Source organism: Copadichromis virginalis, linkage group LG6, assembly GCF_057382275.1.
Source record: "Copadichromis virginalis isolate Kocher_CV1m ecotype Utaka linkage group LG6, C_Virginalis_male_GT1.1, whole genome shotgun sequence".
Taxonomy (NCBI): Eukaryota; Metazoa; Chordata; class Actinopteri; order Cichliformes; family Cichlidae; genus Copadichromis; species Copadichromis virginalis.
In genome coordinates, this window is record NC_140623.1 from 43555717 (window position 1) to 43578822 (window position 23106).

At 49.0% G+C, this 23106-nt stretch overlaps 2 protein-coding genes across 9 annotated transcripts in view; one reads left to right on the top strand and one right to left on the bottom strand.

The window, feature by feature from the left end:
* The window catches only part of meis1a (Meis homeobox 1 a), a 27197-nt gene extending 17111 nt beyond the window's left edge, over positions 1–10086 (bottom strand). For 3 of the 4 annotated variants that reach the window (XM_085460594.1, XM_085460592.1, XM_085460590.1), the window contains exons 1-7: positions 9615–10086; positions 8214–8440; positions 5273–5414; positions 4939–4989; positions 4658–4708; positions 4330–4476; positions 3429–3543 (exon numbers count right to left, since the gene is read on the bottom strand). In XM_085460594.1, coding sequence (XP_085316720.1) covers positions 3429–3543; positions 4330–4476; positions 4658–4708; positions 4939–4989; positions 5273–5414; positions 8214–8440; positions 9615–9626 — 745 coding nt within the window. In that variant the 5' untranslated portion in view covers positions 9627–10086. The remainder of the gene's footprint in view (positions 1–3428; positions 3544–4329; positions 4477–4657; positions 4709–4938; positions 4990–5272; positions 5415–8213; positions 8441–9614) is intronic. The other variant, XM_085460593.1, reaches the window with a different exon arrangement.
* Positions 10087–11646: 1560 nt separating this feature from the next.
* spred2a (sprouty related EVH1 domain containing 2a) lies at positions 11647–22905 on the top strand. Of its 5 annotated transcripts, XM_085460583.1 has the most exons (7): positions 12006–12042; positions 14249–14469; positions 15783–15957; positions 17370–17538; positions 17618–17682; positions 19044–19208; positions 19330–22905. In XM_085460583.1, exons 2-7 carry the CDS (start codon positions 14306–14308, stop codon positions 20002–20004), a joined length of 1413 nt encoding a protein of 470 aa, XP_085316709.1. In that variant the 5' UTR covers positions 12006–12042; positions 14249–14305; the 3' UTR covers positions 20005–22905. The 5 variants fall into 5 exon arrangements, with proteins under 5 accessions (XP_085316711.1, XP_085316712.1, XP_085316709.1 ...); XM_085460585.1 differs by lacking the exon at positions 14249–14469 and having other exon boundaries at positions 11647–12042; XM_085460586.1 differs by lacking the exon at positions 14249–14469 and having other exon boundaries at positions 11647–12042; positions 19044–19199.
* The last annotated feature ends 201 nt before the right edge of the window (positions 22906–23106 follow it).

Genomic DNA, 23106 nt, shown 5'->3' on the forward strand with positions numbered 1-23106 from the left:
CCTACACAGACACACACACACACACACACACACACGCACGCACCTACACAGACACACACACACACACACACACACGCACGCACCTACACAGACACACACACACACAGACACACACACACACACGCACCTACACAGACACACACACACACACACGCGTGTGCAGGGCGTGTTTTTACTGCACTCTCTCTGCTCTTTAACGAGCCTCAGCGTCTTTAACAGCACCGGGCCGAGGTCGGGCCGACGGTCCCCGCCGCAGCCGGGGGGAGGGGCAAAGCAGCGCTGGAGCCCGAAAAGGTGGAAATAATCATAAAAATGATGCGTAACTCCATAAACAAGCTGCCAGCCTCATTAGGCCGAACACCAGCGCCCCGAGGCTGATTTACACCTCCTCCTCCTCAGCTCGGGTCTGGCCCGACCTGCTAACGGCTTGTGACAACACGACTTCACAACAACCTGCAGAGTGAGGCGGGGGAGGAGGACCCACGAGGAAACCCGCTCAGAAACACCCACTCCACCCAAACCTCAACCGCTCATCACTTAAGCTGGGAATCAAACCTGCAGCGCACAGAGCTGCCCCCCCCATTTTATTAGCTGTGGTCTGCTGCCGGCGCGCTCGCTCACAGCCCAGCAAAGTCTTTATTTTCCACCACACGGACCATTTCCTCTCAGCTGGCAGTGGTGGGTGGGGCCTCGTCACTAACAGCCAATCCGAGGCTCTAATAAAAGTGACCTCACTGCTGAGATCATCGCAGGAGCAGAAAAAACTAAGACCGAAGCGGACGTATCCCGCTGAGACACTCAAACCACGACAGGCTGTGGACGCGAGCTCTTCCACCTCAGACAGGAAACCGGCCGTCTGTGGCAACGATGGGTCATTTCACTCACTCACTAGTCGTGTCCAAATTCATAGGCTGCATCCTCCTGAGGACCCGGCCTTCGCGGTCTACGTGGGCCGGGTCCTCAGGAGGTCGGTAGGCCGGAAGTAAACGGCTGACGGTCTCGCCTTCAGATTAGCGTCGCCGCTGTCTCGGTGGAGTTTAATAAACTCGGCCGTCTGCTCCTTGCTATCTAAAATATAACAGGACAGTGGAGGAAACTCTCGACCGTCTGTTTACTCGGGTTTCTGTTTGACGTTTATTCAGCTGTGTGAAAACCACCCGGGGAATTAATAAAGTTTTATTTAATCGAATCTAATAACTTTAATCTCTTTATTTACTCACGAACAAACAAAACACTGAAAAAAGCCCAACAATAACATCTGTAGGTTGTCTAAGTGAATTATATATCACGTTTAACCCGAGCAGCGAAACTCCGCGGTGATCTGAACATGATGTGCCGGGAGTTGTGCCGTTCTCGGCCGCATCAGTAACCCTCGAGCTCCCGGCTAGCTGTCGAGCTGGTGGGTAACAGACGCCTCTGAAAACGTCGAAGCACTTTGGCAAATATGGGATATCTTGATAAACGAGCAGATATTTGATGTTTACACAGCTACTTTCTCACCTGAAAATATGTTAAAAGTTTATTTTGTGACCCAGAAAGATTAGTATGAGTAATTTTAAAACTTAGTACCGGCCGCCATTGTTGGAAACTGGAGTTTGGCTGGGCCGTGCTATGAATTCTGGGATATGGTGGGCCACGAAGGACACACCCGACCCATCCTTCTAATTCGGGGAAAAGGAGGACGCATTTGTCGGCCGCATTCGGAGGAGTCTACGAATGTGGACAGCCTTCAGCGCGTCGCTGTGACGTAATCGGTCTACAAATGCGTCCTCAGGAGGATGCAGCCCATGAATTTGGACACGCCCTCAGTCTTCCTGTTAGCGCGCCTGTCATGTCTGTTGGTCACATGATCAGTAACTGGAGGTTCCCGTATCGATGCATCAAAGAGTTCACTCATCTTTGCTTTGGTCAGCACAGAAGCAGCTTAACATTATTAAAGGTGCTAATGTGCACGTCTCCATCAGCCTTCAGGGCCACAGGAGGAAACACCACAACGGGCTAATGTTCACAGCTGTGCACGCTCAGTGGGCTGTCTGTGCTGCTGGAGCCTTTTGGGACATTTCAATAACATTATCTGACCAATGACACGGCTCCTATGAAGTTACTGTAACAGACCATCCAGGAAGTCTGAGCATGCTGACTGTGCTAGCTAGCTAGCATTAGCTGATAACTAATTTAGATGCAGTCACCTGACCCAAACCCAACATGGCGGCTGCTAAAATGCCAACAACAAGATAATGTGGAAACCAGTGAGCGAAGTCACGGTGGGTATAGCCATCTTTTTATACAGGCTATGGCTTCCATGTCAAAGAAAGTCGGAGATCCAGCACACAAACGTTTACCTGTGACTCCAGTGACTCCTCCCATCCAGTAACTTCCAAAGCTGAGTTACTGCTCAGGTGAGGCAGGAAACATGCAAATGTTTGATTTGCAAACGAGCTGATTTTCAGCTCCGTCTGTCAGCCGGCACCACCTGCTTCACAGGTGTGTCTCAGAAGGCTGCTCCTCCCAGAGTCAGGGATGCTTAATGTGTCCCACAAACAGGCATCCAGAAAGCTCATGCAAATATGGCTACAACCAATCAGCAACCAGATCTGACAGGAGGAGATAAAAACGAACATCAAGCCGACAGAACGGCAAACGTTTGGTTTGAAGTAAAGAAAAGAGTGTTTGTCGTCTTCTGCTCAGGCAAATGATGAGAAATGAAAGTGATGCCTGTTCAGCATAAATCCATAAAAACCACCATCATGAGCAGGCAACCACATGGCATACAGCGGGACAGCAGCCGGCCGGGGTCCGACCTGCGGCCCGTCGACCGGCAGCCCTTTGCCTCATGTCTCCCTCTCCGCTCCATCTACAGCGTCTGTGTCCAATAAAGTCCAGAAAATGAATAAATCTCTGCACAGCCCAACACGACGTCACGTTAACCTCACAGATGACTTTAGAATGAGACGTGAGAGAGAAGCTGAGCAAAGCTTTTAAAAATCCCACCCCCGCCAAGATGTGGACTGGAGGTCAGAGCTGCGGGTGGACTGTGGCGGTGCTAACGTGTAAACGTAGGCGTGGACAGAGAAACTACGGGGCCCGCTCCAGCTGGACCGAGACCAGCGGCTCGAAGCCAGAGCTCCTGGAGCCCAGTCAGCCTGTGACACCAGGATCATTTATTTCTACTCTGAGTTTCAAAACACCTCCAACTGCAAAGAACCGCGGTTTGTACTTTACTGTCAGGTTAAATGTCCCAGAAGAGCGCTTTTCTTCAATCTACAGCCACTCCTGAGGCGGAGCAGCCTCAGTGACATCATGAGGGGGAGGAGCTGGAGTGCAAGTGGGTTGTAAAAGAGCTTGCAGAGACGTGTTTGAATGCTACGAGTTTTTTCAGGAATAAACAGAGTCTGACAGCAGGGTTTGTCTTTGGTCTCCACGTGTACCTGGCTCGCTGCTGTTGTCGCCGCTGTGAGACGCGAGTCCTCCGCTGGCCGGTCCCGGCGTCCCAGCCGACCTGATCGATGCCGAGTCGTTGTGATCTGTGCTCCACGAAACCTGCTGAAACAAAAATGGTAAATGGCCTGTATTTGTGTAGCGCTTTACTAACTTACTTAGTCCCTAAGGACCCCAAAGCGCTTCACACAACCAGTCATCCACACATTCACACACTGGTGATGGCAGCTACGTTGTAGCCACAGCCACCCTGGGGCGCACTGACAGAGGCCAGGCTGCCGGACACTGGCGCCACCGGGCCCTCTGACCACCACCAGTAGGCAACGGGGGAAGAGACTGTCGGAGCCGGGGCTCGAACCGGCAACCTCCCGATTACAAGACGAACCGCCCACTCTTGAGCCACGATCGCCCCTAACAACAAACATTCATCAGGTCTGTTTCCAACTGGATCCGACGCTCCCGCAAACGCCTTCACCTCTGCCAGCGATGCTAGCGTCCGGTCTGGAAAGATGAGCAGCTTCCATTAGTAGCTGCTGCTTTAACACGCACTCATCGTGATTAAGATATTTCACGCCGTCAGGTTTGTGCGAGGGTTTAAGACTCAGAGTAACGGGAAGCCTGGACTATTTATACACACAGAGGACTGAACACAGAGAAGAAAACCAGCAAAAACTATTCAAGTGAAAGCTTAAAAAAGGCTGAAACATGGAAGTACTAAAACATACTAAACATGAACATGACTCTGGGAAACAGGAAGGATCAAACAGTCCTGTTATGCGTCCATAACAGGACGTACAGGAGCGTTTCTGACTCCACCCTAAACTCTACATGAGCTACAACAAAATCAGAGAAGACGATGTATTTTGTGCCTCACGAGTTGAGTGAGCTCACCCGATCCACGAGGTTCCCCGACGACCTGACAAAGTCCTCGCCGTCTGACTTGTTTCCGTCTCTGTTGTCTATAACCAGGTCGATCGGCATTTTGCCTTTCAGACAGCTGATGTATCGATGGCAGAAGTTATCGCAGAGCTCGTGAACCTGGAAATAAGATGCAGAGGCGGGCCTGACGTGGAGATGCTTTCACCACCAAAGAACCACAATAAGCAAACAAAATCGGTAAAGTTGAAATCAAACACAGTGATGACGGCGCCGTGCTCAGGATTAAGCCGGGATTAGCGGCACGCTGTAATCGCAGCAGATGTTGGTTAGTTGGACTGACCTTCTCCAGCTCCAGGAGGTGGAAACGCAGCACCTGGATCGCCTGAATCATCTGTGAGAAACACAAATCCATAAATGCACACATACAGAACATACACACTGCACCGCTGCTCTCCTGTACTGTCAGATACATGACATGAAATCCCAGATGTTCCAGCATGATCCCATTACCTTTGAAGTGCTGGTATTCCCCCCGGGACTACATGACTGGGCTTCATAGAAGCTCAGAGGCCAGTTAGACTGAGAGTGTGCTACCTGCAGCTACCTCTTTAAATGACTCACCAAGTTATCAAGCTCTGGGTTGGATGAAAACAGCGGCTTCTCCGAGCGGATCTGCACACACAGACAAACGAGGATGATTATGGGAAACCTGCAGAGCGCATCCCGGTGATGTACGCTCATCACGTTTGGCTTAAAACGCTCTGAAGTGTTTAAAAGTCCTGTTTTGTCTCCAGAGACTGAAAAGTCACAGCAGGTGGGATGAATGAGGCTTTCTCAGGTGGCAGCAGCTAAAGCTTCAGCCACACTGCTGCTGGAGCTTTAGCTTCTTCTCCACGAACCCTCCACCCTGATGGGCAGGGCCCGCCTCAGACATGAACCACCGCTTCCTGTTCACCTGTTTGGAGAAGACGGCGATGTCCTCGCTGAAGGAGTCGGAGGAGCAGACGTCTCCCCCGGCCACGGCGCTCTCCCTCGGCGTGCAGGTTGCCAGTTCACATTTCTCAAAGATGAGTGCGAGCAGCGGGAATAAAGGATGTCTGCAGGAGGAACAGAGGAGGAGGAGGTCAGACGGAGCTCCAACACGTTTCCTGCTGCTGAAACTCTATCCGACAAATCTGTCACACACTGCTGTGCACGGTTTCACTTTAAACGTGTCTTCTTCACAGGAAGTTAGTCCATTTTTTTCCTTCCAGTCTTCAAGCTCAACGCGACTCTTTCATCTCGTTCTTCGGCTTTTTCCAGAATCCCTGTGAGCTCGCTTCGGCTGCAGGAAGCAGACCGAGGAGGCTGCCTGTAGGAGCTGCTCGGCCTTCTTCAGACTTTCTATGTCTTTGTGTTTGCTTACGCTGCACTCAGGAATACCATGGCCTCTTTAGCAGAGCACACTGAAGACTTTACAGCAGTGCAGCCTCGCTGTGTGGAGGAGGCATGAATCTGTGTGTGACTGAATCTCCCACAGGAGTAAAACAAGGAGCTCAAACAGCAGAGGAGGAGTGAGACTTTGAAAAAGGGACTGAACAATGTCGACGCAAACCGCTCATCCATCAGCAGAGGGCACATTTGAAGATTTTAATGATAACTTCTAAAGTTCTCTGCTCTCGCAGTGCTAGCATGTAGCTCGCTACAGAAGAGGAGCCAGCACAAAGGGAGTCACGGCTTTTAGGTGGCAGGAAAACTCACACAAGGAAACACGTGACTGTGCGAAAAATGTAAGACAGACAAGACCAAACTCTAAGATTCATTTCAGAGCTTTACAATCAGGTCTGTACGTGATGAACTGCTTAAATATACTTTTATGAAACTTCTTCTTACCAACCCAACTGAAGTTAACTGACCTCTGATATCATCAACAGATTCAAAAAGTCAGGAGAAATCTGCTCTCTCTTTCTAGTCCCTGTCAGGACTCTTGCTGCAGCATTTTGGATCAGCTGAAGGCTTTTCAGGGAGTTTTTAGGACTTCCTGATAATAATGAATTACAGTCGTCCAGCCTGGAAGTAATAAATGCATGAACTAGTTTTTCAGCGCCACTCTGAGACAGGATATTTCTAACTTTAGAGATGTTGCGCAAATGGAAGAAAGCAGTCTTACATATTTGTTTAATATGTGCATTGAAGGACATGTCCTGGTCAAAAATGACTCCAAGGTTCTTCACAGTGTTACTGGAGGCCAAGGTAATGCCATCCAGGGTAAGAATCTGCTTAGATACCATATTTCTAAGCTTTTCAGGGCCGAGTACAATAACCTCAGTTTGATCTGAATTAAGAAGCAGAAAGTTCGCGGCCATCCAGGTTTTTATGTCTTTAAGACATTCCTGCAGTTTAACTCATTGGTGTGTGTTATCTGGCTTCATGGACAGATAGAGCTGGGTGTCATCTGCATAGCAGTGTAAATGTATGCTATGTCTTCTAATGATGCTGCCTAAGGGAAGCATGTATAATGTAAACAGAATTGGTCCTAGCACTGAACCCTGTGGAACTCCATAATTAACCTCAGTGTGTGAAGAGGACTCTCCATTTACATGCACAAACTGGAGTCTATTAGATAGATATGATACAAACCACTGCAGCGCAGTACCTGTAATACCTACAGCATGTTCTAATCGCTCTAATAGGATATTATGGTCGACAGTATCGAACGCTGCACTGAGGTCTAGCAGGACAAGCACAGAGATGAGTCCACTGTCAGAGGCCATAAGAAGATCATTTGTAACCTTCACTAAAGCTGTTTCTGTGCTGTGCTGAGCTCTGAAACCTGACTGAAACTCTTCAAATAAACCTCTGCAGATGATCTGTTAGCTGTTTTAGACAGACAGACATTTTAATGATCCCACAAATCTACAACACACAACAAAGAAACAACACAGTTAAACAAAAGTGTTGCGGACGCCCAGACTAGTGCAGGAATTTACACACTTTCAAGAAGGAGCCGTCTCATTATTGCTGCCACACCTTCATCATCCCTACAGCTCAACACCGACATGTGATACACGAGGAAGAAAACAGCTCAGTGATCAACACTGAAGCAGCAGCACTTAGTAATCATTACAGGTCATAACACACAACATTAAAACAAAGTCAAACACAAATCATGATGTTATATTTTAGTACAAAACTTAATTTTGTTGTTTTTTGACAGCAAAGTTAATTAATAATCTTGAAGTATTAATTTGTCATATATAACAGATTTTTAAAATTTGAACGTTTTAGTTTTGTGGCATTTTAGGTAAAACATAACAGCTGATCATGAACATATTTAAATACAGTGAAGGATCAAACTCAGACTATGAAAATATGTTGGACAGATGCTTTAAATGTAATATAAAAATATAAACAGTGATTCTCATAATTTATTATTTACTCTATTAAAATGTTTTACAATTGCTTAATTATTGTTTTTAATTATTTTTTTTTTGAAACAAAAAAAAATAATAATTATTGTTTTTAAAACTTTTAATTAAACAAGAGAATATTTAACATTTTAAAGACTCACTTCTACAAATCAGAAGATAATTAAGTATTTACATTTTACACACATGTGTAAAATGTAAATACTTAATTATCTTCTGATTTTATTTTTTTACACATATATGTAAAAAAATAAATAAATATACATATATATATTTTTTCCATTGTTAAGACAAACTGATGTAATAAATCTAAAGAAATCAAAGAGTCAGCTGCAGCCGTCCCCTGCAGGGTCATTAATACAAATGCAGCTGAGAAACATGAACTGCACAGCACAGCAGAGACGATGGATCGTTAGCGGGTCAGTGTGTGTGCGTGTGTGAACTTGCTGAATGAGCTCCTGTGTGGTTAAACCGTGAACACGTCCTTACCCGTAAATGGCGTCTTTGTCCCTCTTGACGGTGTCCCCGGCTGTGGCGGCCATGTTGCCGCCGCTGCTGTGGGTGGACTGGGCGTACTGGTGTGGAGGGTAGGTGGCGGCGGCCAGGTGAACGGCATGCAGGGAACGTGCAGCTGCAGCGGCGTGAGGGTGGCGGTGGGGAGGGTCTCCATACACCCCCCCCACCACGTCCAGCCCGTAGTGGGCGAGCTCTTCATACTGAAACACAGATAAGAGAGGTGTGACCTTTGACCTCCTCCTCCGTCCAGTCAGACAGAAAAATCAGAAAAGCTGAAAAACAGCAACTGCAGGTGTTCCTGTTTTTTTGTCCCCCCTGCTGCGATCCAGACGTTTTCCCAGATGTTGGAGACGCTTCAGCCCCAAAACTCAAAGTTTGAGTCACGTCAGATTTCACTCAACAGGTGTTCCTATTATTCTGTCCACCCACGTTTACGTGCATCAAAACTGCAGCAACTCAACACGCGCGCGCGCTCACACGCGCACGCACACAGGCTGTGGCCAAAATATTATGAACACAAACACTCAGCTGAAAAAAGGTTTGAAAGTTTCTGAATCACAAAAAACTTCGCATCGCGAAAAAATTACAAATCATAAAAATAATCCTGAGCGAAAGATTCAATTTATAAAGTTTCACCAAAGTTTGTCAGCAAGAATCTGTTTATGATTCAGCGTAAATTTAATAAAAGACACAAGTTACACTTTTCTCGAATTAAAGGACCATAATTATTATTGTTCTTACATTGTTATCATATTAGTATTACTAACATCATATTATTATATTATTATTATTGTTGTTATTTTTTAATGTCGTTGTTAAAAATAGAAGAATATTAAAATAAACGAATAAAAACGTTTTTTAGTAAATAATTTCCGTTTTCGTTCTTTTTAATTTTCGGAGTTTGAGAAAAAGACAAAACGAAACGAAATTCTCGTTCGTTCAAAAAAATAATAATAAAAGGAAAGAATTAATTTGTTTTTATTTAGAATAATCACGGATATCAGATTTATCTCCTTGAAGCAGAAGCTCAATGAAAACATCCGGATTTACCGCTTTTATTAATCCGCTGGTTCTTATTTTCGCCGCACTTCTCATTCTGCGCTTGAAAAACTAAATTAAATTAAAATGAGATTTTAAATCTTTAAAAACAAAATAAAACAAAACTTTTAATGTGTAAAAATAAAACGGCGTTCACGTCATGAAACAAAAACGGTATTTTTATTTCCTCGTGACCTTTTCCACGGTCACGTTTCTCGCGGTGAAACTTTTTTAGTTTCTGAAACTTTTTCTTTGTTTTTCGGCGACTTTGATGAAAAGCGTCGCGCGGGGTTTTCTTGAAAGCAGCGCGTGCCTCCGCGCTCCGTTTATACCCACCCGTTGCGCCATCGGCCCCGGCTCTCCTCGCGGGCTCCCGCTGCCTCCCGCGGGGCCAAACTCGCATCCAAGTCCCGGTACCGGATCCCGAATCCCGTCCGCGAGCCTAACAGCGCAAGCCCGAGCAGGAGCGGGGTCCCTCCGCGGACACACGCGGTCCTGCTCCGCGCCTCCGGCTCCAGCAGACCGAGCGGCGGATCGGTGAGCGGCCGGTCCGATCCGGTGACTCCAAAGCGGCGCTGAGGTGACGCCGAGCCGCCCGCGGAGCTCCGAGCCTTCAAATCCCCATCGCAGCTCCGCGAGGAGGCCGAGCAGGGGGAGGAGGGAGGGCCGCTCCCCCCCCCACTTAAAGGAGCAGATTTCCTGCGCGTGCCCGCGGCTGTCAAACAGACACGGGGACGCGCGTCACCGGAGCAGTTCTGAGGTGAAAGTTTTCCTCAAACACATCGTGCACCTTCCTTCCCCTTACACGTACGCGACTCTACTGACGTCAGCCTTTGCGCGCGGGGCCTGCTGCCTGTGTGACGTTCTGACGTCATTAAAACGTTTTAAGTTTAAAACTAAAGAAATCCCAGTTGTCCTGTTTACACGGCGGAAACCTGCAGTCAGCTGACTCTGAAGAGTGACGTGATGATGACGAAACGTCCAGGTGAACGCATTCAAACTTTTGGATTTATTTACCTGGATGATTGAGCATGCGTCAAAACAAAGCAACCCTAAGCTTCATCTGCTGGTCCACTGCGCCCTCTGCTGTTCGCCGTCCGTCCTCACAGCTTCGTTTATTTCCGACCACCCTACCAAACACTCACGTTCTCCTCAGTCGGGTTTAAAACGGATGTTTATTCAGAATAAAAATAAAAATAATACATTCATCTGTGAACTATAAGGGCGACCGTGGCTCAGGGGGTTGGGAAGCGTATCTGTAACCGGAAGGTCGCCGGTTCGATCCCCGGGCTCTCTGTCCTGGTCGTTGTGTCCTTGGGCAAGACACTTTACCCTACTTGCCTACTGGTGTTGGCCAGAGGGGCCGATGGCGCGATATGGCAGCCTCGCTTCTGTCAGTCTGCCCCAGGGCAGCTGTGGCTACAACTGTAGCTGCCTCCACCAGTGTGTGAATGTGAGAGTGAATGAATAGTGGTATTGTAAAGCGCTTTGGGTGCCTTGAAAAGCGCTATATAAATCCACTCCATTATTATTTTACAATGATCGAGCTGCTTTTATTAAATGAATTTATATTTTTAGAGCTATTAAAAACAGAAATGTGCTGCAAAGATCACACAGCTGCCTGTTAGCCCAGAAATATGTTCCTGGAACTGTGAAAACTGTGGATTCATCCACCCAAATCTCTGAGTACCCAAACTGGAGCTCCGCCTCCCCGGACGCTCTGTTAGCACAGTAACCTCACAGCAGCCATGTTATTGGTCACATGGTGTCTTTAAAAATGCTCCAACACCACAAACACGGTCCAGCTCAGGTGAAGCCAGCAGACAGCCGCCTGTGTCACCATTCACCTGTGAGTCAAAGAAGCCACGCCCCTAATAATAGAAACGGGTGAGTTGTAAAAACATCCTTAGGTGTTATGAAGGTAGAAATGTTTTACAGAGACGAAACAGTTTGAGTATCAGGCTGTAAACATGTTTGTTTTAACATGGAGTCTATGAGGACCGACTCACTGCTGCCTCTGCTGGACGTCAGAGGAACTGCAGGTTTGGCGCTTCAGCGCTTGCTTCATTAATCAGCTCCAGATTAAACCTCATTAACACACACAACGCTGCAGTTGCACAGTTCGGCCACCTGGTGGGACTGGAGCACAGACTTCTATTAATGTGCCTACAGGCTGGAAGCAGACTGGGGCTCTTATTTTGAAGAGTAACTCAGCTTTTAAAATGAAATATCTGCATTTAAAACAAGGAAAGAACTGAAACAGACCGTTAAACACATAAAACATCTAAACGATTATTATTATTATTATTATACGGTGACGCCACGTGACTCTGCAGTCCTTCGGGTCTGACGTCACCCCTCCCCCGCCCCCTCCCGCTCCTCTCCGTCTGACTCTGAATCCAACATGGAGAAATGAGGAGATGGGGCTCGTCCGGGGCCATCCGCACCGACACCAGCGCTCCATTTTCGGTCACCGCATTCCAGCCCGCTCCGGTGGGGGAGGAGGTGACGGAGGAGGCAAAAAAGGCGGAGGTGGAGGAGGTGAAGGAGACTGGATGAGCTCCACTGATTGAGGACTGGGAGGAGGAGGTGTTGGGGGGGAACACTCACCGGGATTAACGCCGAGGAGGCGCGGAGGGAGCGGGGGAGGACCGGGCGCTGCTCCTGCTGAGGAAACATGAGCACCGCGCGCGCTGCCGCGGTGGGAGCTCCTTATGACCGGAGGTGAAATGGGAAACATGAGCGAGGACACGCGCCCGGACGAGTGAGTACCCACGAGAACAAACGGGCTCATCTTCGTCCTCCTCCTCAGAGGGAGCTGAACGTGAACCTCCTGCAGGAGCTCAGCAGCTCCTCCATCATCACATGAGTCATCCTCAGAGGCTGCACGTGCTCAGCCTCATCTGGGCAGGCGCAGGGTGGCTCAGTGTGACTCCGAGGCTCGCTGATTTCACACACACGCGCGCGCACACACACACACAGGATCACTGTGAGCCACCCACAGTGTGCCCAACATCAGGGTGGTGTTTGTGTGTGGTGGGGGGCTCATATTTGATAAAACCGTCACGAGCTAATGGTTTGTGCTCACAGGTGCAGCACAACTCTGCTGCTCCAATTGGTCTGACTTTTGACCTTTTGGAGGGCGGAGCCAAATGTGATTGGTCCCTTTTACAGCCCTGTGATTCATTTACTGCCTTAACGCAAGTTTTGTGCTGATCCGTACAGGTCGAGCAGCTGTGCTGCCAGGTGGGGGCGGTGTCCACCTCGGTGTCCCGTCATCCAATGAGCTGCAGAGTCTGCAGGTCTGAGCTTGGCGTGCTGTTTTTCATGGTTTTCGTGCTTCTCTACCTCCTTTCCCCGCCACTTGTAGCCAATCAACATTCGCATTGCGCACAGCCCAGCTACACGCTGTTGGGGGTTTTGGAGGACTGTAAACTGTCTGTTGGCCGACACCACCGCAGTGCCATGAAGCAAGCATTACAGCGTGGCAGCAAGATAAGCGCTGCTTCGCTGTAATGCAGTAAACTCACCCTGTAATCAGTCTGTGGCCCCGCTGTCGGGCATCGGCGTCTCCTGCAGCTGGTAGACCCAGAGTGACCCTCCACAACTGATCCTGGACTGCAGTCCAGCAGGAACGAGAAGCTAGCTGGGACTGAGTTCTGCTACAACAGTGTCCTGCTGTCCGTCCAGCCGGTGAGGAAAGAGCTGGAGCAAGCTGGGTAACAATCAGATTTTCAAAATAAGAGAGCCACTCATTTTCCTCTGAGACAAAAGAACAGCATAACGCTCACGGCTTTGACCAATCAGGTGCCACATCCACCCACCTGATGGAGAACAGTCAGACCCTGAATATGAAACAGAAGGCTGAAGGATGTCCGGCGCTCGTATTCTGACTGTGTCTGTGCTCATTACGCCTCCTCGATCATTCACAAGCTCCTAAATCCTTCATCTTGGTAGTCGTCCAACCACATAGCAGCTTTCAGTTTGATGCTAGCTGATGGAGCTGACTGGAAGGTGAAGAGTGAGGGAACGAGTTTCTGCTGGAACAAACAGGCTCTGCCTCTTTTGGTGTTTAGAGCGAGTAGTAACTTCCTGTAATCCCTCCAGAACCATCTGCAGTGTTTCATAGTACAAACAAACCACTGCTGTTTGAACCCAGCTGAGACAAACCCAGCTTGGCTCTTTGGTTTGAATCGTGCTGAGGATGTTCGGGAGGTTTATCAGGGAAGCCAACTGGGAGCCGACACTGGGGTGGACCTGAACTTGCTGGAAAGCAAGTCAGATGGACATAAACAAAAACATATAAAAGTAAAGCATCTTTCAGACAGCGCGGCCACAAAGCTCCTCGCCTGTCAAGTAATACGTGTAATTATTACTTTTACTGCAGTCTGCTGTTGTTGCTGAAAGCTGCTCTTATTTCACCTGATCAGGTAGTAGCCGAGCTTGGTATGGAGACACAGCTAGCCACAGCAAGTAATCAAGCGTCAGTGATTTAGCCTCGCACGGCGAGGGTTGAGTCTCCTCCTGCTAACATCATCATGTGACGTAGACGAGATGGAGTTTGAAAAAGTTGTTAATAACTTGGTAACATTAGAAAGGAAAGCTGTGATGATGATGATGATGATGATGAAGAGAGGACGGCAGCTCTGACCATGTCCATAAAACAGGAAGTTGGGCAGGTGCAGGCAGAGCACTTTCAGATTAAAACCCCTGTTGACAGTTAACCACGTCACACTCAGTCAGGCGTGTTATTGTTACTTCAGTGAAGATGTCGGCCTGCGGTTCTGTTAACAGTCCGAGTGGCCCAGAGGACGAGGCTGGTAGTGGGTCTGGAAGTGTGGCTGGTGGGCGGGGTCACCTGTGATGGCCGTGGTTTACCTGAGACAGGTGAAGAGTGCAGACAGGCAGCAAAGTGGTGTGAAATAAAAATACTCGTGTGTTACTAATGATGACCTTTGACCTTTCTCCAGCCTTTGCTCTGAAATGTTGGCACGGGCCGTGTCTCCTTGGAGACCTACTCTGAGGTCATGACCACACAGCCTTCTTCTGACAGGACGTTTCCTGATTGCACCCTGATGTTCGATGATCAGCGACGTTCTCAGGGACGACAGTCGGCTCGTTCGGGTCTCATCTGGGCTACTTTGGGCTCAGTCAGTGGAAACGTGTTTGACGGCAAACAGAAGACACGAAGGTGTGTACCTTCCTGGTTCTGGGTGGTGTAGATGCCAGCTTGATGTGCAGATGTGGGTCGCTATCAGTCGAGGCTATCAGGAAAGCTTGATGTATTGATCCTCCGATAGAGTGCTGTCCTCTTGTCTGTGATAGTGTCATGCTCAAACCTTCAGTCCTGCTGTTTAGCTCTGAGATTCTTCCCCGTTTCACCAAAGTGAGGGACTGTTTTTTTATCAACTGATGCTCCAAACCAGCCAACAGCGAGCTGACGCCTTCAGTCAGCTGTGACCTGACAGTCTGAGCCAAAGACTTTGGCACCTCGTCGCGCTGCTCAGCGTTTGAATTTGTAAGTTTGTTCACTTACAAAGTAAGAAACAGACTCGTTTTTATGGCACTTTCATTTTAATGGAGAGAGAAAGAAGACCATCAAACAAACATCCAGAAAAACATCATCAATTGATTTGCGTGTTCTTTGGCTCGTAGTTGTGTTTCTGTTTCACCGATACGACAGATCGGTGGTCTTGGTGACGGTGGTCCCCGCTGTCTTCATTAACAAGCTCCTCCCACCACCTTGCTCATGATCATCCTCACCCCATCTTGCACGGTGGTTGATGTTAGCAGTGACAGCAGCTGCAGGTTAACGTCCTGTGCAGAATGAGGTTGTGCATCCCTGGCGCCGTCCCTTCAAGCGGGGAAAGTGTCTGAAAATGGAGAATCATTCGGTGAGGGACCGAAATCCAGTGTGTGTGTGTGAGCATGAGTCATCACTGCTTTGCCAGCAGTAACACACACACACACACACACACACACACACACACACACACACACACCATCAGTTTGACAGGCAGGCTGAATCACAAAGCAGAGAAAACCTCTGTGTGTGTGTGTGTGTGTGTGTGTGTGTGTGTGTGGTGTCGGCAGCAGCAGATCTCAACAGCCTGTTGTCAATGGAGACGGATGGGACACGGTGACCGTGGAAACAGGATGTAGGAGAAAGCCAAGCAGGAGAGAGAGTCTCGATTTTCTTCGTCTTAATCCCGCCCCCGTGTTCAGTTTTAGCTTTTTGGGGGTTTTTTTTGGGGGGGGGGGTTAGCCGCTGGTAGGTTTCATGCCCCGCCTCCGTGAATTTGCTCTGACTGCAAGAGTCTGATCTGTGTGTCGCTGCAGAGGAAAAGAGGCTGTCCAACACCGCTCACATTCACCGTGCTATCGGTGTTATGCATTCTGATTGGACAGCGGTCCTGATGAGTGTGCTCGGTCTGGTCACGTGATCTCCCACCTGCGGCTCTCCTCACAGGAGGAGAGCTCAGACTTCCTGTTTCTCTGTTGCAGTGATAGTTACATAGTGCGTGTCAAAGCAGTGGTGATGACCAGAGACGAGTCGAGCGGCGGCTGGTTGGCGCAGGACGGCTGCCTGAGCAGAGTGGGCGTGTGCAGACTGCTGCCGACCGAGCTGCTGGGACGTAACACGTTCCTGATCCACGGAGAACGTCTTAAAGACAAGCAGGTGAGCCCCGAGCCTCGGCACGCACCCTCAGCACCAGGACTCAGCTCCTGCAGAGGACGGCGTCACATGACCCTGACTCTGGAGACAAATACCGCTTACTCTGTTATTATTATTAATAATATAACGTGAGCATTCACAGCTTCGCTCTGATATATGAGACACGCTGCAGATGTCTCAGGCTCCTGTTTGAGACTCGGCAGCGTATCAAAGACTTTCTGCTGTGGGTCACATGCTTGTGCATGTTGGAGGGATTTCCCTCAGTGTTGGCTCATTACTCAAAGAAATGTCATTAATTACTCAGAGTACTTCAAAGTAACTCAGTATTTTACTTCATTACTTCTGCATTTCTCCATAAAATGTGCTGAAACTCGTTGTGTCATCATCACAGTTTAACAACATGAGGTCACAGCCCCACACACCAACACGCTGCTCTGCGCTAAATCAAATCACCTTTATTGTCACATCACGTGTGCAGCTACACGGTACAGCACATGCGAGTGAAATTCTTGTGTGCGAGCTTCACAAGCGACAGAGGTGTGCAAAAAATACAATAACATAAAACAAGCAAAATATAAGGATGGTAATAAATATATGTACAATATAAGAGTGTATGCATTACTGGATGTGTGTACTAAATATGTTTTTCTACGTGTGTGTGTGTATTTTACATATTAAATAGAGTAAACAATAAATAAAATATACAGGTTGGTAGTTGCTAATGACACGCGTGATCGTTCTCTTAGTGTTTAGGTATGAACACAAAGCAAAGATGGAAACCAGCACGGTCGTCATGGTGATTCTACTGTAGAAACATGAACAGGTAGACTGTTGAAGTTCAGCTTTAACATCACTCTGGGCTCTCGGCTAGCTTAGCACTAGCATGCTGTCTGTGCAGGTGCTTGTGTTAGCAGCATAATGCGGTTGTTTCTTCATTATCTCGTCCTTTAGTCCAATAAAAATCAAAGTAGTGTCCACGTCCACGCAGACCGCCCCTATTTTCCTCTGAAATCAGCTGATTGTAGCACAAGTGCAAGAACCAATAAGCGGGATTGACATGCAAGCAGACTAACGGGTCCAAGGAATCGGACCACCGTCTCAGCTGCACCTCCATCATATTTTCAGAAAGGTTTTCGGGAGATAAACTATGGAATATGGGAGAAATTGTTCTTTTGTAAGATTTCAGTATCTCAAAGGTTTGATGATGAGTTTGGCTTCAGTTTAAGGGAGTGATAGAAAATATTTGTGAACGTGGAGGTCCTTTCCTTTGAACCCAAAGTAGTTTTTTCCATTATTAGATTCAGTCGTTGAGGTCAGAGGACGCTTTTGACGCTGTCGGTGTTTCTCGTTGCTGCCATGACATCTTTCTCGATAACGCTGTTGTCTTCTTTGTCCGATGTCTTTGAAACCATCAGGTGATTCTTGAGTGCTTCTTAAAGAAGGATCTAGTCTACACGAAGGCCACGCCCACTTTCCACCACTGGAAGGTGGACAACAAGAAGTGTGGCCTGACTTTCCAGAGCCCGGCCGATGCCCGCGCGTTTGATCGCGGCGTGAGGAAGGCCTTGGAGGACCTAACCGAAGGTAGGTGGCGATAGCTTGAGCTCTGCCTCCATCTGCATTCACGTTGTAGCTCATCAGCTTCTCTGCTGTCTCACTCCAGGGTCGACCACGTCCTCGTCCACGCTGCAGAACGAGGCCGAGCTCGGCGACGATGACGTCTTCACGGTGAGTCACGTGACCCTCCAGCCCTTCACTGTGATGGTGGCAGGATCTGTGGAGGAGTCACTGGAGCTGGTATATTTATTTTTGTCTGACTGGGAGGACACGCATGTCCTCGCAAAGTGTGATGGACGGGAGGGGGTGGGTTTCCTGTTTATGGCCAGGAACATGTCCCCATCCTGTTTGGATTAGTCACAGATACAGCACAAGCAATCTGGTGATGGTGGGAAGGAAGAACTCCCGTTTACAGGAAAGCTCCGGCAGAACCAGGCTCAGAGCAGCCAAACACCCATAAACCCCTCCTGCCTGCTCCAGGAGCTGAAAGGCAAACCTGCGTGGACACCGTGGACTCGAGCTCTCGAGTTCATGCAGGTATAAACAAAACCGAGGAGGGCTTCCAGTCTTGGAGCTCTGTCAGTAACACAGGTGTGAGGTGTGCATGCTTTGATTCCCGGAGGTTTCAGTTACTCTCTGCAGGTCCTGACCTTTCTGTCCCGTCTGTCCATCTTTAAAGAAAGCGGCGTATTGTTTCTGCAGGATGCCAGAGACGATTCAGTAATCCGTCAGTGAGCAGCCGGTTTACAACGCTGACCTCAGAGGAAGGAGCGTGGCTGCAGATCGTTTCAGTTCGGAGGATGGGTGTGTTTTTAAGGAAAATAGTTCTTGGAAAGAGCTCGACTGGGAGGCGCTCGCAGGACAGTGGACATGTAGACCAACACCAGCTGTCACAGTGCTTCCTGTCCTACAGATGGATGGAACGTATATGCTGCAGTGGACATGAAAATCTAGTTCATGCATTTATTACTTCCAGGCTGGACAACTGTAATTCATTATTATCAGGATGTCCTAAAAACTCCCTGAAAAGCCTTCAGCTGATCCAAAATGCTGCAGCAAGAGTCCTGACAGGGACTAGAAAGAGAGAGCAGATTTCTCCTGTTTTGGCTTCCTGTTAAATCCAGAATCTCTACTATCTCTACTTTCAAGATCAGGCTTCAAACTTTCCTTTTTGCTAAAGCATATAGTTAGGGCTGGACCAGGTGACCCTGGATCCTCCCTTAGTTATGCTGCAACAGGTGCACTGGGTGTTTCTTCTTCTCTCCGTGTGTTAACAGACCTCTCTGCACTGAGTCATTAACTCATGCTGTGATTTGATGATATATATAAATAAATCTGAATTGAACTGAAGATATAAGACATGCCGAGAATGATAAGAATGAAAACGCTGTGCTCCTTTGAACTTAACCTGCTCCTGTCCAGGTGATGTGTTACTATGCTACAGTTACTATGGTGATTCAGGAAACTTTCCCTCGCTAATCAGGCTGCATAGCGCCTCCTCTGGAAACACCTTTTCTCCTTTTCTCCTCCAGACTGCCACCGACAGCTCGTCCAACTCGTCCCAGAAGAGAGAGCCAGCGATGCGCACGCTCACCCCGCCCACCTTCTGTGAACCCCGCCGGCACCACTGCATCCTGGGACATTTGTATGAGCAGCATCGGCCCACTGAGCACTACTTCCTGGACCAGGTGAGTACGGTAAGAGCGAGAGTCTCGTTTCTAATTGGTCAGAATGATAAAGCGACTGTGCTGCTGATGTGACAGACAAACACCGCTTTATCCTACGCCGCCTTTAAACACGCTCCACCTCCTCCTGCAGGCGGTGCATATGTTTCCTCGTCACGTCAGCTTCCAGTTGGAGGACGAGGAGGTTGTACGCATCAACCCCCGCGAGCGGACCTGGCTCACCGGCTACGAGGACTACCGCCACGCCAACTCCTCACGCGACAAACTCGCCCAGCTCCACAACCCGGACACTTGCGTGCACTTTACCAAGAGCGAGCCGGCCAAACGCGACTACGCCTACCCGTATCCTCTGAGCTGCGACAGAAAACCCAGCTGCCTGGAGATGGGCGGCGGCCACAGGGCGGTGCTGACGGTGCAGCCGCGAGCCCCGGAGCTCAAAGGCAAACTGCGGAAGGAGGACGCAGAGCGCTCGCGCTGCGTTTACTGTCAGGACATGTTCGATCAAGAGGACAACGGGCGGGGCCGCTGCCACGAGGCGCCCGACCCCATTCAGACGTGCATCCGGCGCGTGACCTTCATGTGGTGCGCGGACAGCCTTCTGTACCACTGCATGTCCGATCCAGAGGGGGATTACTCAGACCCGTGCTCCTGCGACACCACCGACGAGCGTTTCTGCCTGCGCTGGACGGCGCTGGTGGGCCTGTCGCTGCTGGCTCCCTGCATGTGCTGCTACGCCCCCCTCAGGGCGTGCTACCGCTGCGGCGTGGCCTGCCGCTGCTGCGGCGGGAAACACAAAGCTGTGGGCTAAGGCGTTGCAGGCCCCGCCCCTTCCACAGTGACAGCTAGGACTCGCAGCAGGAAGCGGGGCGTTGGAGGTCCCTGTGATTTCTACGTTGTTGTCGTTTTGTCGTCGTTGTCGGTCTTCATAACTCCAGCTGCATCTCGACGTGCAGAAGCTTCTGTATGAGTCTTACATGATCAGTACGTTTACGCAGACGTTATATTTTTACACTCATGTGTCCAAGCGGCCGGACGCGTGGGTGTGTCTGTATGAATGTTGCTTTAGCGCCACCCACACGCTGCACCACCCGTCACAAAGTCAGCGGCTTCACTCGCTGCTGTTAGCCGAAAAAAGCTTTTTTCTGTTCGCCACCAGAAAAATCACGTGAATCAGCGAATCAGCGAACACGGTGCTCCTGATGCTGAGCTGACCAAACCCTAACTCAAAGCTAAGGGGTCAGAGGTCGAGCCCCTGTTCTCTGAGGGTCATACCGTTAACACAAACCAAAGAGAGACCAACAAAAGTCTACAGCTGCCGTGTTACTAAGCCTCGTGAGGTTTCAGCTTCGTGACGACGCACTCACTACAAAACGTGCACGCGTCATATCCTCGCCGTCCGTCTGTGATCGCGTGAAAGCCGCTCGTTGAGCTCTCAAACTCCAACGAAGAGCGTTCATGTTGAGTCGAGAGCGCATTTGTTCTCGCCGCTCGTCACGTTTCGAGCTGCAATGGCGCTGGACATCGGCTCGCTCGCCTTTCACTTCAAAGAAAACGTCATTAGTCCATTTCCTGGACTACGCAGCGTCCACCTTCGCTTTCTTGACGGCTGCCACGACTCTTCATCATCTGCGGCGATCCTGTGATGGCGTACGTCACCTGATTTTGACTCAGACATACGCAGCCGTGTATGTTCGATTTATTCGTGCGTATGTAAAATACAAACATTTCATTGCTTTGGTCTCGCCAGCCGTACACGACCCGGAGGCCGAGGTTGCCCAACCCTGCTCTAGTGTATTTCCTAGTCCACAGCCAGCCAATCAGCACTGTTCTTCACTCTCATTGGTTGTTACCGAAGCTGCTTCAAATGGTAAATGGCCTGTATTTGTATAGCGCTTTTACTAGTCCCCTCTAGGGACCCCAAAGCGCTTTACACACCCAGTCATCCACCCATTCACACACTGGTGGAGGCTACAGTTGTAGCCACAGCTGCCCTGGGGCAGACTGACAGAGGCGAGGCTGCCATATTGCGCCATCAGCCCTTCTGGCCAACACCAGTAGGCAACGAGTGAAGTGTCTTGCCCAAGGACACAACGACCGAGACTGTCCGAGCCGGGGCTCGAACCGGCAACCTTCTGATTACAAGACGAACTCCCAACTCTTGAGCCACGATCGCCCAACAGAGTAGAGCAGCGTTCCTGCCGTCAGTACAAGTGGCTGACTTTGATCAGTTTGATGGTGAAACATGTGTTTCACTGTGCTGGGAGCTCTGGTTTCTGATCCTTACAGTGGGTATTTAACTGGTTTCAGGTTAACTGGAGCAGGTAACCCAGCAGGTCTGACCAGTGTGATGATGACCATTTCTAGAGACAGAATGATGATGAGCGAAGCACTTCCTCAGTCCTGATCACACCTGAGAGTTTCCTTTAATCGCAAATTTAGGATCCGATGCGCTCGGGTGCGGTCTGCGTGCATCTACCACTGCGGGCAGTCTGTGGTCCGGGAACGCCCCCACAGACGCCCCAGGCACTGTCAGTGGGGGTGTTCGTGCTGCATGCTGCAGGTGATGGCAGCTCGCTTAAAAAACCTTCCAGATGCATCGAAGTAAAAATGTTGAATCCTTGAAGGTCCCGGGTCGCAGGAAGCTCTGCGTCGAGCAGCAGACGAGAACACTGCGCTGAACACAACAGCTGGTCTGAAGTTTAGTGACGCGGACGTGTCGCTCGATGTCAGAAGAAGAGATTTCAATCTGAACAAATAACCAATCGTGGAGATCATCCGCTGGCGCTCTACTGTTCAGAACATCTGCAGCGATGCGGTTTCTCCACTTCACGGCCAAAAGCTCTCGACTATTAAAACTCTCAGAATAATGTTTTAATGCAGCTGGAAGATGATCCTGGTGTCACATGTCGGTGCAAAGACGACCCTTCATATCCCCTGACCTGTTTAAACTTTTAAAATTCCCGTCCCCCAAGACGCTTTGTTGGCTCTGTGCATGGGTCACGTTGGCCCCTCCCACACGCTCTTACTGTCTGCTGACATCATGACCCGGTGATGTCCAGCGGACTCTATTTTTAGTTTACGGCTGACGTCAGAATCTAAACGGTGCCACCTGTAGGCTGAGAGCAGTATTACAGTCTTGTGACGTCATCCAGTAATAAATATGAACAGCAGGTGTGAAACAGTAAAAGTCTATTTTATAAAACTGACCTGTAATATAAACGATTTCATTATGAGCTTCATTTTTATAGAAGACGTGTAGCTGTCGTCCGTGACGTGAAACATACGATCAGCCTGTAAGATCCCACGCCGCCGCCGCCGCCGCTCAGCAGGATCGCCCGTCTGTCCGACCTGCGTCTCTGCTGACGTGTCCCTCGTGTGTTTTCCTGTCTGTGGCGAGGAAGGTGAACTGAAAGCAGTGTCTTTGTTTGTTAAAGGAAAGTGCCTGAAGCCTCCTCTTCATCCTGTCCTGATGTACGTTTCCCTCAATCATGTGTAAAGAATATAAGGTGAATTCATAAGTTTGTCTTTTTATATATAATTCACATTTGTACCTATGTAAAAAAACAAAAACACAAAAAGATTCTATATAAATCTATGTATCAGGTGTATGATGTACATTTTCAGTTCTATTTTTTTATTGTTTCTATTATGTGAGTGAGCTGAGGAGATGAATAAACACAAATGTCATCTGGAAATGAAAGGAAACCACTCGGATGGTCAGTCTGTGCGTCTGTCAGGTTGTGGGAGTGGCCTAAAGCATCAGCCTGTGCGTGAGCACGCTGTGAGCAGATGAACGCTTACAGTCAAGAAGTCCCCGAAAATCCTTTCGTACGGTTTCTCTGGGAACAGTTTCCGTGTGTGCAAACATCTTTCCTTTATGAAATATGAAAAACTTCCCACCTGACCACGT

Excerpts from the sequence above, each read along its gene's own strand:
- spred2a (XM_085460583.1), top strand. The coding sequence starts at position 14,306 with ATGACCACACAGCCTTCTTCTGACAGGACGTTTCCTGATTGCACCCTG. Across the intron at positions 17,539-17,617 it reads CTTGGAGGACCTAACCGAAG|GGTCGACCACGTCCTCGTCC; the intron begins GTAGGTGGCGAT and ends GTCTCACTCCAG. Across the intron at positions 17,683-19,043 it reads GCGACGATGACGTCTTCACG|ACTGCCACCGACAGCTCGTC; the intron begins GTGAGTCACGTG and ends TTTCTCCTCCAG.